General features: G+C 38.0%; 3 protein-coding genes and 1 pseudogene across 4 annotated transcripts in view; 1 reads left to right on the top strand and 3 right to left on the bottom strand.

The window, feature by feature from the left end:
* The window catches only part of LOC110024338 (probable 3-hydroxyisobutyrate dehydrogenase-like 2, mitochondrial), a 1237-nt gene extending 966 nt beyond the window's left edge, over positions 1-271 (bottom strand). Inside the window, exon 1 of the mRNA XM_020724240.1 lies at positions 9-271. Within this exon, the coding sequence (XP_020579899.1) occupies positions 9-192 (184 nt within the window). The 5' untranslated portion in view covers positions 193-271. The remainder of the gene's footprint in view (positions 1-8) is intronic.
* A 2783-nt stretch (positions 272-3054) lies between these two features.
* On the top strand, positions 3055-5543 carry LOC110024342 (glucosidase 2 subunit beta). The gene is made up of 4 exons (XM_020724248.1): positions 3055-3442; positions 4015-4110; positions 5096-5281; positions 5366-5543. Exons 1-4 carry the CDS (start codon positions 3202-3204, stop codon positions 5476-5478), a joined length of 636 nt encoding a protein of 211 aa, XP_020579907.1. The 5' UTR covers positions 3055-3201; the 3' UTR covers positions 5479-5543.
* Positions 5507-6600, bottom strand: LOC110024343 (annotated as a pseudogene).
* Positions 6601-9096: 2496 nt separating this feature from the next.
* LOC110024344 (C2 domain-containing protein At1g53590-like) overlaps positions 9097-15074 on the bottom strand; it is a 15442-nt gene continuing 9464 nt past the window's right edge. The window contains exons 6-12 of one of the 2 annotated variants that reach the window (XM_020724249.1): positions 12954-13106; positions 12818-12859; positions 12657-12705; positions 12012-12104; positions 11410-11614; positions 11036-11153; positions 9097-9755 (exon numbers count right to left, since the gene is read on the bottom strand). In XM_020724249.1, coding sequence (XP_020579908.1) covers positions 9195-9755; positions 11036-11153; positions 11410-11614; positions 12012-12104; positions 12657-12705; positions 12818-12859; positions 12954-13106 — 1221 coding nt within the window. In that variant the 3' untranslated portion in view covers positions 9097-9194. The remainder of the gene's footprint in view (positions 9756-11035; positions 11154-11409; positions 11615-12011; positions 12105-12656; positions 12706-12817; positions 12860-12953; positions 13107-15074) is intronic. The other variant, XM_020724250.1, reaches the window with a different exon arrangement.

Below are 15074 nucleotides of genomic sequence, written 5' to 3'. Positions count from 1 at the left end.
GCTGCCCGCGGCGGCGGCGAGGGCGGCGCCCTGGGAAGGAGTGCGTGCATAGACGGAGAGAGAGTAGCCGGCAGCGAGGAGGCGGCCGGCCATGGCGGCGCCCATCACACCGGTGCCGATCCAGCCGATTCTGGTCCTGTTAGGGCTGATCGGCCGGGGGTAGCCATCGCCACCGATTATGGTCTCCTCCATCGTATAGTCCCAGGGAACAATGCTGGCTTGCCGATTATGGTCTTTTTACCTTACATATATTTTATTAACTCAAAATTATAATTGTTGTTTTATAAAAAGAGAAATACACGTGTAAATGTAAATATTAAATTTTAGATGTTGGATGTGTAAATATGTAAGAATTTTAAGTATTTTGTAAATTTTTCTATTTATTTAGTGACGCAAAGTTCAATATTTCTATTAAATTTTAATCATTTAATTTATGTATTTTAATATTAATATTAATATTATTATCATTATTATTATTCTCAATAAATTACTTTTAGTCATGCTCAACTCTAGGAGCAATATGAGTCATAATAAATGTTTCTGATTAAATTCAAGATCATTCAGAACTCTGATTCTAACAAATTTATAAGCAAACTTTTCCGAATTAAGTTTGGATCAAGTTATTTAAACATGATTGGAGGCTTTAGATGGATGGTGGAATAGTCCAATAGATTTTAAATTTGATAAGTTTATAATCAAATCGAATAACTCAATAGCAACTCATTTGAGTTGAATTCAACGAACATAAAATCACTTGATTTAAACATTGTTAATACACTCAAAAACTTACGATCATAAGATTTAATAAGATTTACTTTCTAACATATTTTTTTGGAGTAATTTATTTTTTTAAAATGTCAAATAATTTTCGGGATTTAATCATCACACTTTGATAAATCCGGATTTACATAATTGCTAAATTCTATTTAAAGCACTCGTTTGGGGTAGCTTATAAATTCAGGTGGCATTTTGAAAACGTCGGTGTTTTATTTGGATGTCACGTTTGAATGATTATTAGGAAATGAATGCATTTTTTTCATTTCCTTAATAGACGGGGTTGTGGGATCGACCCCGCGACCTGCATCTGAATCTGCGTTCAAAGATTATTTCATCCCGTGTCCCTTCTACTATCCGTCACCTCCCTCGGGTCGATTGATCCCTCATGCCCTTCTGATCAAAGTATCTGTTGCACGAAAGAAGTTTGGACAAGAAGTTTGCAATGAGGGTGGTCGAAGGATCTCTACCTTGATCGAGAACCAGTCAACCGAGGTTGGGTCTCGCCGACGACAAAGTGCCTGCCGGCGACGAAGGAGACGACACAAGCAAGGGGAGTGTGAGTGCGGCGCTAGGGAGGTGGTTCATTTGGTTTCGTGAAGAATAAAAGAGGAGGCGAGCTCGGCTATATGAGTGGCCGACGCGAGGTGTCTTAGGCAGAGAGGTCTGTCAAGGGGGATGTTCCCCGACAAGGCGTTGGTGGTGGGCATGAACTAGAGTGGTGGTGTTTCTCGGGAACACCCTTGTGCACCCTAGGGCACGCCGAGATTGCGTGAGGGAGAGGGGTTTTAAAAGAAAATAAATTCTTTCTATTTTATATTTATTGATTTTATTTTAAACCCCCCAATTTGCATAGTTTAGGGTCGTGCACGATATCTGATGCGTGTTAGAAAATTTGCGGCGGTAGAGTAATGGATTATCGTCTTAGCGTTGCGCGAGGATTCAGCACACACTCAGATAAAAATGAATCAAGTTGTGATAACATCAAAAGTTTTTACGTGGAAACCCCATAAAGGGGAAAAACCACGGGACATGACCCAGTTGTAAAAATCCACTATAAGTTGATGATTACAGATGCCCCTTGTCCCACATGAGAGAAAGAGTTACTAGCTTTCCAAGTTACAACATCGACTGATGTCGTCTAGTCAGCGGTGGTTGACAGAGGTCGGTGATGATCAATGACAATCGAAGACAATTGATGACGGTCGACGGTGGTCGGCGGAGGTCAGCGGTGGCTGACGACAGTCGATGATGGTCGGCGGTGGTCGGCGGTGATTGGCGGCAAGGGCGGTGGGCGACAGAGGGCGGCAGTGGTTGTCAACAGTCAGTGGTGATCAACGGCAATCGACGATGGCGAGAATGATCTTGGACTTGAGCTACTTCTCAAAGCCTCTAGTTCTCTCTTAAGCCTCTCCCCTCATGTGAAGTGTGGAACTCTATTTATAGTATTGACTCTATTTATAGTGTTATGGATACAATTAATGCAAGAATATGAACCATTTTAATCGAATGATCCGGAGAGCTTCCCTTGATAAGATGATATTTGATGGATATTTGAGTGCCTTAACGATGTCGGAATTGAGCAATCTTGGGCTCGTTGGATTCGTCTTGTCGATATGCTCGATTCGACTATGAACTCACTAGATTCAACATCTGTTTGACCTTTCAAATGCCTCAGGAAATCCTTCAAGTTTTGATATGAGCTAGATTTAACTTGGATTAGATCAATTTTGGTATCATCGGGTCAGTCTCATTGAGACGATCAGTTTTACTATAAGTTTATTGAAATCGGGGCTCCGGATGACTCTCAATCGAAGTTTGAATGTTTTATTTTCAAAAAATTGTCTTGAGATTCATGTTGGATGATGAAAATTTGTTTGTGGCGTATCAATATCATAGCAAATTTGGTGACATTCATGGCTAAAATCGACGTTACGAACGCGCTCACATAGTCCCTTTCGCCATCCCGGCTCGTATGGACAATTTCATTGACGATCAGGCCAACTTAGGTTCATTTTGGTCATTTATTCAGAAACAATTGTTTTCCAAATGCACAAACCATTTATCTAGTCAATTTATCCAGAACAGAGACAGAATGATCATTTATCTAGAAATAGTTGCAAATCAGCTCTTTTCCAAACATTCAAACGAAAATGTAAGTCAGCTTATTCTGATCAGTTACTGATGAGCAGCTTTTAAGGATAAGCTGAATAAGCTGCAGCTGCCTCAAATTGACACTAAATCTTGCAAACAAAAACCCTAAAGGTTTAAAATATAAATTTCAAATATCTAAAGGCCGTGTATCTAAATCACCTATAAATCATATATTATTAACTGGCTATATTCTAAAGTAGAAGAAGACCATGCTTTTTTACTCCCTTAGAAATCGCATTTTCGGAGATGGAGATGCCATAAATCGACCGGCCGATGGTATCGGCCGTCCTCCTCCGCCTCCTCTTCGCCGTCGCCGGCCTTCTTCTTCTCTCCTGCTCTCTTCACCCCGCATCGGTGCTGCAGCTCCCTCCCTCTTCTTTCATCGGAATATCCCCTGAAGACGAGAAGTACTACTCTGGATCCAGCATCGCTTGCAGGGACGGCTCCAAATCCTTCACTCTCAACCGCCTTAACGATGACTTCTGCGATTGTCCCGACGGAACCGATGAACCAGGTGCGTTCCATGATTTCCGAATTCTAATTTTCGATTTCCCTACCCTAATTTGATCCTGTAGGAGCAAAAACCGTAGCCCTAGTTTCAACTCTTCAATTTGCTTAAAATTCACCTTTGCTGTAACCAGTACTGAAAAGCAATCCATTAAAATGAACTAGAAAGCTGATCCATGGAAGATTGCCATGCTCCTATGTAGTAGTGGTTTTCAATCATTATTGTTGACTGTTGCATGTGCTGTTATGTCTTTCATTTTCCTTCTGTGTTCTATACTTGGGGAATTTACATACATACCACCTAATTCTTACATATTTACATATCCAACACCCAAACACTACTTTTTACAACCATAACCACCCAAATCTTTCATGTCATATTAAAAATATCATCTTTTTAACTATACACATTTTCATGTATAGATAAAGTGGCATATGTAAAAAATAAAAATTTAAGTGTTTAGATATATAAATACATAGAAATTGTGTGATATGTTGTAAATGCTCCTTTTATTTTTAGAGCCTGTGCTTGACACATCATCTTTCTGGTTGATTATTTGATCTTGTTAACCACTGCAGGAACATCTGCCTGCCCTGAGAGCAAGTTCTATTGCAGAAATATTGGTGATGTCCCAAAACTATTGTTCTCATCTAGAGTTAATGATCGCATCTGTGGTCAGTTATCTCCCTTCCTTGTTTTTTGAAGTTTTACATACATACCCCTAAATGCCTATTTATTTACATATTTAACATCTAAACTTCAATATATGTATATATGTCATCTTATTTACGTATGAAAATGTGTATTTTGGCTCTTAAAGGTTAAAATAATGGTCTTTTTGGGTGGTGTTTGGTAGCATGCAATTCATAGGATTTACAAGTGGATTTAACGTAACTCCACAAAAACACGAAAAGAAGAAAAGTAAAACTGGTGGTTCGCTAAATCCATTTTTTTCTCATTTAGTCTCTTATTTTACCTAAACCCGGATCTAAATTTGATTTTCAAGTGGATTTAAGGGATTTAGCTTCGGAAGAAAATTAAATTCTCAAATAAGATGCCCAACACTTAAGTGGATTTAACCTTTATTGAACCAAACACTATTCTGGATTTGATAAATCCGGATTTACTAGATTTACTAAGACGGTGTTTGTTGCAACTTAGATTTACATTAAATATGATTTATGAAATCCGATTAATCCGGACTTATGACGGTGTTTGTTGCAACTTAGATTTACATTAAATAGGATTTATGAAATCCGATTAAGCCGGACTTATCAGATTGACACTGCGACGGAAGAGCTCGCGAGCGATGGCAGAATAAATCCAACTAGTAATTGGATTTACTAATCTGTATTTATGTCTTAAAAATGAGGGAACGCGGGGAGAGGAAAACAGAGCTCGAGAAAATTGGATTTTTTTTTTTTTGTTTGTTTGATGTTTGGCTGGATTTAAGTTAACTCCATGGCTAAATCCTATTACTATATGCTAACAAAGACTACCTAAATCTTAATTAACCTAAACCTTAGGTGCTGTCAAACAACCCCCCTTGATGTTAGATATGTAAATACATAGGAATTGTGTGGTATATATATGTAAATGCCTCTTCTTTTTTATTTCTACATCCTCGTAATTCATCTTGACATCAATGAATTGTACTAGATTGCTGTGATGGAAGTGATGAGTACGGTAGCGGCGTTATATGCAGAAACAAATGCCTCAAAACTGGAACTGATGAGTTGACTGAGGATGACAATCATCATTCGACTGAAACAAAAGTCAACAATTATAGCATGGAGGAAAAGAAAATTAGAGTTGACCTGGAGGACCTTCTCTTAAATCTGAAAGGTATTCTACAGGCCATTAATGGCGGTTTTGATGCTGTCATATAGTGAAAAATAACTGCATTGCTCTTACTTTGTTTGGTGGCAGGACTGAGGTTAATCACAGTAGTTGAGCTTGCCTCTTTAGTGGCTCTGCTTATCTTGATTTGTCGGCGAACCAGGATTCGAAGAAGACCCCGTATTTATCGAGAATTTAATTAAGAAACAATGCCCAATTCTTATGTATTTACATATCTCACACCTAAACTTTATTTTTTACATTTATGTCAACTCAAATCTTTCATATCACATGACATTTTAATCCTGAATTTGACCTGCCATGATGTATTATCTGTTTGTCAAATGGCTTCCACAATACCTCCGAATCTCCCCCTTGGCCCCCTTCTTGACCCCAATTCCCCCCAATCTCTCCATACCCGCCGCAAACGCCGCGAAGAACCTCCCCTTATCTCCGGCCATCTCCCTCACCATCGCCGCCGTCCTCCCATCTAGACCCAGCGCCTGATCCGTCCCCAGTACCCCCATCCCCTTCCCAATCCCTACATAATACTCGTTATCGAAATTGAATGGTGTCTCCACATCCAGCGGCGCCACCACGTCGACATTCCCGCCGATTCGCCGGCCTCTCCCGCCCCAGAAGCCGGGGATCCATCGCCGGTGCGGAGCCGGAGTAGAGGCGGGAGACGAAGTGGTCACAGTGCGAAAAACCGATGGTGTGGGCTCCCGAAAGAGCCACAAGGTCGGTGGTGGTGAGCCCCTTAGCGGCGAACAGGGCGATGAGCTCTGTGACGGTGGAGTTGGGGCGGGGAATGCCGGCGCGTACCTTGCTCGCTGGTGACCGCTGTGGCTTGCTGTCTTTCCTCCCTTTCTTCACCGCATAGTAAGGCCCGCCTGCCTGCCAATACAATCCAACAATGGAGGTCAGTTAATACCAGTTAGGCCGTATTGAACATGTTTGATGAATTGTCTCTTATGAGAGGAGAGGACCAGATGGACGAAATCGCGGGTGGCGATGGCGAGGATGTCGGCGCAGGAGACGAGACCAGGACACAGTTTCTCCACGGCGGCCTTGGCTAAGTTGACAGTGTCGAATCCCTCTGGAGCCAAGTTCTTGTTCTCGGACATCTGCCTCTCCACAGCCACTCCCTTCCCCTCCGAGCCCTCATCCAGTAATATGGATCCATCACACCCCTACATCCACATATCATGAATAGGTAAGATGGCATATATGCATGTAAAAATTGTATGTTTTGGTGTTGGATTGATATGTAATTATAATATGAACTGTGTGATATGCATGCACACATTTATTTATATATTTAACAAATAAATTTTAATATTTATGTCTCTTAGTTTAGTAATTTGCTCGAAGAAAGGGAAAAATTTTCAGTCTAGGCTCCGTACGTAGTTCTGCGTGCGGACTTTCAATAACATGCTCTCACATGGAGGTTATTGAAGTGAAACCGCGGAGGTTATTGGAGGGTTATTGCGGGGGGTTATTGAAGTGAAACTGCGGAGGTTATTTGAGTGTTACTGCAGGGGTTATTGGTGTGGAATCGCAAAGGTTATTGGGGGATTGTTGAGGGATAATTGCAGCATTATTTGAGTTAATGCCCTAATAACCCTCCCTATAACCAGCGCAGTTTCACTTTAATATTTTTTTAGGGGGCCCAATATAACACGTGGTGGCATATTAATGCAGTCCGCACGCGAAGCTGTATCCCGGCGCCGGATAGAAAATTTTCTCCAAAAGAAAGAGGCTGGTTAGACTTATAGTCTACATGAGATCATGTGGGGTCAAACATGTCAAGGTGCATTTACATACATTCCACACAATTCTTATGTTATGTATTTACTTATTTAACACCTAAAACTTCATATTTACATGCCTAACACTCAAATCTTTTCTATAATATCACATCAAAAAACATACTATTGCTTTCCTTTTTTTAAAAGTGAATATACATTTTCATGCAAGAGCTTATTTATGACACCTAAACCTTGATATTTACCTCCATACCACCCAATTTTCATATATTTACATATCCAACACAAAAGAGAGCGAAAGTAGAGTACTTGGAGGAAGCAGTCATGGAAGAAGAGGCGAATGGTGGCAGGGCCGGAGGAGGGGTGAGATGTATGGCGAAGAGAGGTGACGGAGCCGACGAGATTCTCCACCTGAGGGCATGATTTCTGGTAGTAGTCCGGCGAGAGCTGCCGTGGCCGTGCCGGCGAGCGGACCCTCTCTTGCCCACGGCCGCCTGAGCTCAATAAGAGCAGGAGGAAGAAGAAGAAGAAAAGGAGGAGGAAATGAGACATTTTGGAGCTCCTCCGAATCTTCACTGCTCGTGAGTGCGTCGTCTCTCTGTAATAGCCCGTGACTTTTATGGCCTTTGGGAATTTATTATGCTTTTTAATGGTGTTTTAGAATCATGGTCACGAGAACTGCACTGGATTTGGGTCTGGGCTCATTTAGAATGCACTCATATTAATATGACGCATTTACGTACATGCCCCCACAATTCTCATGTATTTACATATGTAAACTCTTGGCATTTTGTTGACTCGTAAAATTGTCATTCGAGAAACACACCCTGAGAGTTAGAACTGAGAGGAGAAGAAAGAAAGAGATAGAGATAGAGAGTGAGCGAGAGAAACATTCTGTCTTTATTCATGCGAGTACCGCCTATTTATAGGGCCTTTAAAATATAGTTATAAAAAGGTGGGTGTGGTTATGATAACTGCCCCAGTAACTAAATTCTGTTGGATGAGAATTACATTACAACACAAAAATATGATATTTGGCGGCCGCGCGAAATCATGGGACGATTGGTTAAGTTGATCGCGTAAGGGGGGTTCAATCAATTGATGAAAGTCCTTCGATCGCTCGATCGCGTCTTCGTGCCCTATGGGTATGCCGATCACTACATTTGTTGATCTTCAGGTATATTGGTGGATCGATTCGTGTGGGTCAGCCAAACTTCGATTGCCTGGGTCTCCGTTCTTGATCTTTCGATTCTTTTGAGATTCGCGCCGTAATTTTTGCCCTATAAACATGTATATTTACCTATATACCACTCCATTCTTTAACATCAAATAAAAATTATCACAATCACTATATTTTTAGAAGTGAGACATATCTTTTCTTGTATAGATTTATGAGACACCGAGATTTTATAAGTTCGACTATTAAATTTTGGGCGCTCGATATATAAATACGTAAAAATTATGTGGTGTGTACGTAATTTTCCTTGTATTTTATCGAAAAATATTAGTAAATATGTGTAAAAACGTGCAATCTTGTTCAGCTTATTTGGCTAATTGATTACCCATAATATGAACATATAGCAGATCCGTGAGTAGGGCTTTTATTCGTGAACAGCTCGTGTTCCGCTCGTTAAGTAGCTCGTGTCCGACTTGTTCTTTATGTAAACAACCCGAACGATCAATTCTTTGTTCGCGTGTTCGGTTCTTTATAGCTCGAAATAAAAAAAAAATCATATAATTATTTATATAATGATATATTATTATTATTTATATCTAAGTTTAAATCATAACAGCTCGTGTGGTACTGTGGATCATCTTCACCAATTTATAAGTGAGTCGAGCCAACTCATGAACCAGTTCAAGCTCGGCTCGATAATTGGCTCGTGAACTGAGCTCGATGAGCTAACAATCTAAAAGCTCAAACTAGCCCCAATTTGACTCGTTAACTCGTGAGCTGGCTCGTTTAAAAAAAAAAAAACTTAATATACAATACAGTCAAACATATAATAAATTTGAAATCTTTATCTTTAAAATAGATACAAAGTCCAAACAAAAGGTGTCAAAAAATTGTTAGAAATGTACAATGCAGCCCCTAAACCCTACCAAAATTTACAAAATGAAATCAAACCAAGCAACCAGTAAATAAATTTTTAATTTTTAGGCTCCATAGATGAATTAGATCTGAATGAAACATCAGACCAGTTGCTGTCTGCTTCATCTTCTTCCCTAAACTTCCTATGAACCTTTCTCTTCAGCGCATCCTTCAACTTATGCGCAGACTTCCCCGCATGCTTCATTATATTTACAGCTCTCTCCCTAACACGACCACCTTTCATGGGTCTCTCCAGTTCTCCAGAGGAGAACTCATTATTTTTGGGACCCTTAGGTTTAATCACTATGCCATGTTTGTGAAAGTCGCCATGGATCTTTCCGTGAGTTTCGACGATGATTTTGGCCTCATTGTGAGATGATTCCAATGATTTGGGGGGGCTTCCACTCTCCCATGATATGGGAGCATCGTAGCCGGGATGATGGAGCCAATATTCGATGTTTTTGGGCTCGAAGTTATCTACAAGGATCTTTTTGCCGACCTCATGGGATGAATCTTGAGCCATTGGGTTCGACCCGGCGCTCGTTGTCTCGGACACAACTGAGGAAGAGTCGTCGTCACCGATATCATCATTTTCGTCGTCACTTTGGTTGGCTGAATTCTGCATGGAGGAGAGATAAATGTTGTATTTCATGCATATAACTTGAATCTTGACTGTTTGCATTATCAACATATCATCATGCCTCCAATATTTTTTGAAGGAGAAATTACATTACATATCACATAATTCCTCAAGTATTTACATATCTAACTTTTAAACTTTGATTTTTTATATTTATATCAGTTTGCCTATACATGACAAGGTGTATTTCATTTTTTTGAAAGATAGTAATAGAGTTATGGATGTAGAACTCAATGTTTGGATGTTAGATGTGTAAATACAAAGAAATTATGTGGTATGTATTCAAATGCAACTTTTTAAAATCCTTGCCCAAATGATGAAATCATCTTTTGTTTGGTTTGGTGGGGGGCTTTTACATGCACACCATTCAATTCTTATGTACAAACATATCTAACACTTAAACTTTACTTCTTTACATTTATACCCAAATTATTTCACTTAAACTTTACTTCTTTACATTTATACCCAAATCTTTTATATCACGTCAAAAATACCACTATTTTAACTTTTAAAAAACAGAAACATATTTTCATGCACAGTTTCCATGCACAAGCAAGGTGGTATGTATCATGTAAACATTAAAGTTTAGGTGTTACTTATATATATATAAATACATAAGAATTTCGTGGTATGTAGGGCTGTCAAAATGGCTAATTGTTCTCGAACAGCTCGTGCTCGGCTCGTTCTCTAAATACAAATCTTTGTTCATGTTGTTCGTGTTCGGCTCGTTTTGGCTCGAAATACTACTATTCAATTATATATATATATATTTGATGAGTAGTATTTTTAAAAGATTTAATTGACTACAAGGCTATAAAGATTTATATTCAATTAAAAGTAATATTTAAGAAAATAGAATAAAAATTATTAAATTATATTCAAATCATGTTTTAACATAAACAATAATTTTTAAATCTTGTCTCAACCCTTAACATCTTATGGCTGCGTGATTAGGGTTGTCAAAACGACTCTTCGTTCGTGAACAACTCGTGTTCAGCTCGTTAAGCAAATTTTTTTGAGCTCGAAATATAAACAAGCCGAACACGAGCTGAGCCTGAGATCGCTCGTGTTCGGCTCGTTTACACACCTAACGGTATGCATGTAAATCTCATTTTATTTTTTAGCTTTTTTTTGTGGCAAAATTCTACACGATTTGATCATGGCGCATGCAAATACACAGGTCTAGCAATTCAAAAGAATTAAATTGGCATGGGCATTAAGTGCTTAAAATATCTTTAAAAAAATTAATGTTAGCGTACCTTATCCAACTCAACCCCGGTTATGGTGATTGCCAAGCGCAACTTTCCAGTTTTAAGTGTTAGCCACTTGTCATGCCTCTGTCCACTTCTAAGATCAGTTATATTTATGCTACAACTTCTGCAAAAGGCCAAATCAAAGTCAACAAAAGTTAAATTACTCATAAATTTGCACACATACCATTCAATTCTTATGTATTACATACCAAACATCAAAACTTCATTTTTTTTTTTACATATATACCACCTTATCTATGCACGAAAAAGTGCATTTCACAAAAAAATAAATAAATAAAGTTTAGGTGTTAGATATGTAAAAACATGAGAATTGAGTGGTGTATGCATATAATTGCCCCAATTTTATGATAGTAACAGACCCTATCAGGTTATCAAAGATGTGATCTTTTTCATGAACTTCAACGGTTAGCTTATTGCATGCTTCCCAAGAGGTGATAGGAACTTTAAATTCTTCGAGCCATTTCGGCGACACGGTTTTCTTCTGAATCTTAGTCTGGAATCTGTAGGGGCCGAGGTGACCTTTCACATATGGGTCTGCTGGGCCTGCAAGATAAGTAGGGAGTTCTAAGAGAGAAGAAATCTCTTTGAAATTTTACACACATACCACTCAATTCTTATGAATTTACATTTCCAACACCTAAACTTCAATCTTTAATCTCGACCGTCGATCAGAGCAAATGAGTATTTCGGTGGGCCCCAATTTTAATTTTTTTTAAAAAAAAAAACTTGATCGACGGTCAAGATCAGTGCATACGCTGTCCGTATGGAATACTTTCTCCTTTACATATATGTCTACATGTCCGTACGTAAATTTCTTTTTTTTTTTTTTTTTTTAAGTTTAAAAAGCAAATTTAGATGTTATTGAGTGGCATGCATGTAATAAGAAAAGTTTGGAGAGTGCGCCGAGAGCCAATCAGAATCTGACACATGGCATCTTGCGCGCAGATGTGTGCAAACCTACCGTTACTATCTGACAGTTGCATTTCAACCGCTTCAATAATCTCCACTCTGGCAAAAGCAATAGGACTCTTCACATCAACAGTGAACCAACTTCCTGTGAAGTTCATGGAACAAGAGATAAGATGTAATGTTTTCTGAAACTTCTGAATAAATTCATATTTTTAGTACCAGAAACTACTTTATTAAAAAAAAAAAAAAGTGATAAAAATAAAAATTAATGGCAGATAAAATCATAGTGCATCAATCATCAATACTGCTAGGGGTGTAAATGAGTCGAGCCGCGCTATACTCAAGCTCGACTCGAAAGCTCAAATTTGAGCTAAACTTCAAAAAATTTTTAAAAAAAAGTATATTAAAAATTTAATGAAATAGTACCATTTTTTTTTATCGTACAAGTAATGATTAATTAATATAATCGAGCTGACTCGGTGAGCTCTCTACTCAAGCTCGACTCGAAAGCTCAAATTTGAGCTCAACTTCAAAAAAAATTTTAAAAAAAAGAATATTTTTTTTTTATCCTACGAGTAATGATTAATTAATATAATCGAGCTGACTCGGTGAGCTCTCAAGCCAAGTCAAGTTAAGCTCTAGTTAGAGCCTGCCTGCTGACAACCAACCAATCTTTGATGGTTAAATGTCAAGTTACCTGCTTCTGCCGACGCGAATTTCTCTGCATCAATAACCAGCATATTTGGCTGAGGGAAAAAAGGTTTTGTCGATTAGAAAACAGCTATAAATCATTAAATGTGAATCAAAAAAGGTATTGCTTCCAAGTTTATAATTGTGTAAAGTAAATATCCAACTCACCTCGACCAAAGTTCGCTCAAATGCAACGTCAATAATTTTATCCTGCAAAACACGAAAAAAAAAGGAAATTTCATATCCAAGTTTCCGAATGGGCAATGGAGGACCTACCAGTTCTTGGCATGTTAACGAATATTACCAGCCAGCTTGCAATTCCTGGAAGATCAGTAACATCAATGCCATGATGGAAAATTGGTTTGACAATTATCTGAATGTATGGTGGCTCAATAAAACATACTCGGACGCGTCCTATAAAGGGCCAACGTTGAATAAACTTCACTCCAACCAAGACCTACACAAGAATATTTTTGGATGAAATTACACAAGTTTGAGACAGATTAATCTTTCTTAAGTAATTAAGACCAAACTTATGGAAAAGAGGCACAAGAAAATCCTGCCAACATGTTTAAAACATAAAATACTGTTTGGGATGATTTTTGGTTTTAGTTTTTTTTATTTTTTTCTATTTTTGTTTATATTTTTACTTTGAATGAAATATTTTTGATACTTTAGAACATTGTTTGTTGTTTTATTTTAAATTTTAGAAAACCAAATTACATTTCTTTAAGAAAATAAAAATAAAAACTTACAAAAAAGTACTAAATAAAAATCACTAAACAAATATGTATTTAAAATAAAAGCAAAATTAAAAACAAAAAAAGAGCCCAAATAAGCCCCCTATAATTGCCAGATCGCCAATAGAGTTTCAATTGAAAGTTATCCAACAGATTTTTTGATCGAATAAAACGCATTATCTTTAAGACTCCACTACCCTACTCTTCATGCTCACTTAGAAAAATCTAAAGGACAGAAACTTAAGACATGATCGACACAAGAAACCATATGGGTATGTGATTTCAAAAAATACAGCATTAATAATGTACTATTATTCTATGTATACAACACTAGCACATAAATTTAAGAATAAGAAAAAAAAATAGCAAACATACCCATCATGCTAATCTAGACGCAGCATAAAAACTGAGATTTTTTTGAAAAAACGAGCAAAACGTATATCCCCACAAGCTGATTTTGGCGATTTCATAGTTGGAATTTGTAGGATAATTGAATCCATAGTATCCTACCGAAACTCCAAGCTTGCTAATCTTTCAAGGTTCTAATTTTCATTTTTAGTCCTAAACGTGCATACCTAGGGCACTTGGGTAGTATTTTCAATTCCAGCTTAGGGGACTCTACAATTGAAGGTTTCAAAGTTTAGCTATTATAGAGTTATCGAAACGCTCAAATATAACCTTAGCAATTCTAGTCACCGCCATCTAACAATAGAGCCAATTCTTGCTTAGGTTCTTCTCATCACTTCAAAAGCATGCACTGCCCTATTAGGTCAAACTCTAAAGTCTTATCCCTCACACACCCTTCCACCTCAATGATTACCAACATAAATGATTTAAGAGGCTCAAAGGCATCCCTAATACTTTTTTGGGAGGCTATAAGATTAGCACATCATTCCATAAGAACTGGTTTGGCTCGAGGCATCTGAAAGAAGGCGGAACTCCTGCATGTCTGGACAGGTTCGGCCCAGCCCTGTTCTAATAAATTAAGATCATTTTTTATACAATAAGTCGAAATCACTAATAAATTAAGATCATTTTTTATACAATAAGTCGAAGTCTTTTGAGGTCTACCTCTACCTTTCTTAACATAAAATTAATCTAAAACATCTACTCTCCTAATTGGATCATGAGATAGTTGACGTTTAATGTGGCCAAACCATCTAAGATGACTCTCTCTAATTTTGTCCGCACTGGAGCTACACCCACCCTATCACGGATCTATTCATTTCGCATTTTGTCTCTAAGTCTAAAGCCACTCATCAACCTACTCATTCTCATCTCAGTAACATTTACCTTAATTTTATGCTTCTCTTTTAAAGGCCAACATTCAACGTCATAGAGCATTGCAGGTCTCACCACCATCTTATAAAATTTTCCTTTCAGTCTAAGCGGTAATTTTCTATCACACAATGGGTCGGAAACATTCATTCACTTCAACCAACCAACTTAAATTCTCCTATTAACATCCCCATCTATATTGTACTTAAATTCTCCTATTAACATCCCCATCTATATCATCATCGTTTTGAACAATAGACCCGAGATATTTAAATCGTTCACACCTTTTAATAATTTGATTAATAATTTGATCACCCAAAACATTAGAGCTACTACTACTAAAATTACATTCCATGTATTCAGTTTTAGTTCTACTTAAACGAAGGCCTTTAGACTCCAATGTAGAC

The sequence above is a fragment of the Phalaenopsis equestris genome, unplaced genomic scaffold (assembly GCF_001263595.1).
Source record: "Phalaenopsis equestris unplaced genomic scaffold, ASM126359v1 Scaffold000253, whole genome shotgun sequence".
Taxonomy (NCBI): Eukaryota; Viridiplantae; Streptophyta; class Magnoliopsida; order Asparagales; family Orchidaceae; genus Phalaenopsis; species Phalaenopsis equestris.
Note: the sequence above shows the minus strand (reverse complement) of the source record. Positions and strands in the feature narration are given on the sequence as shown.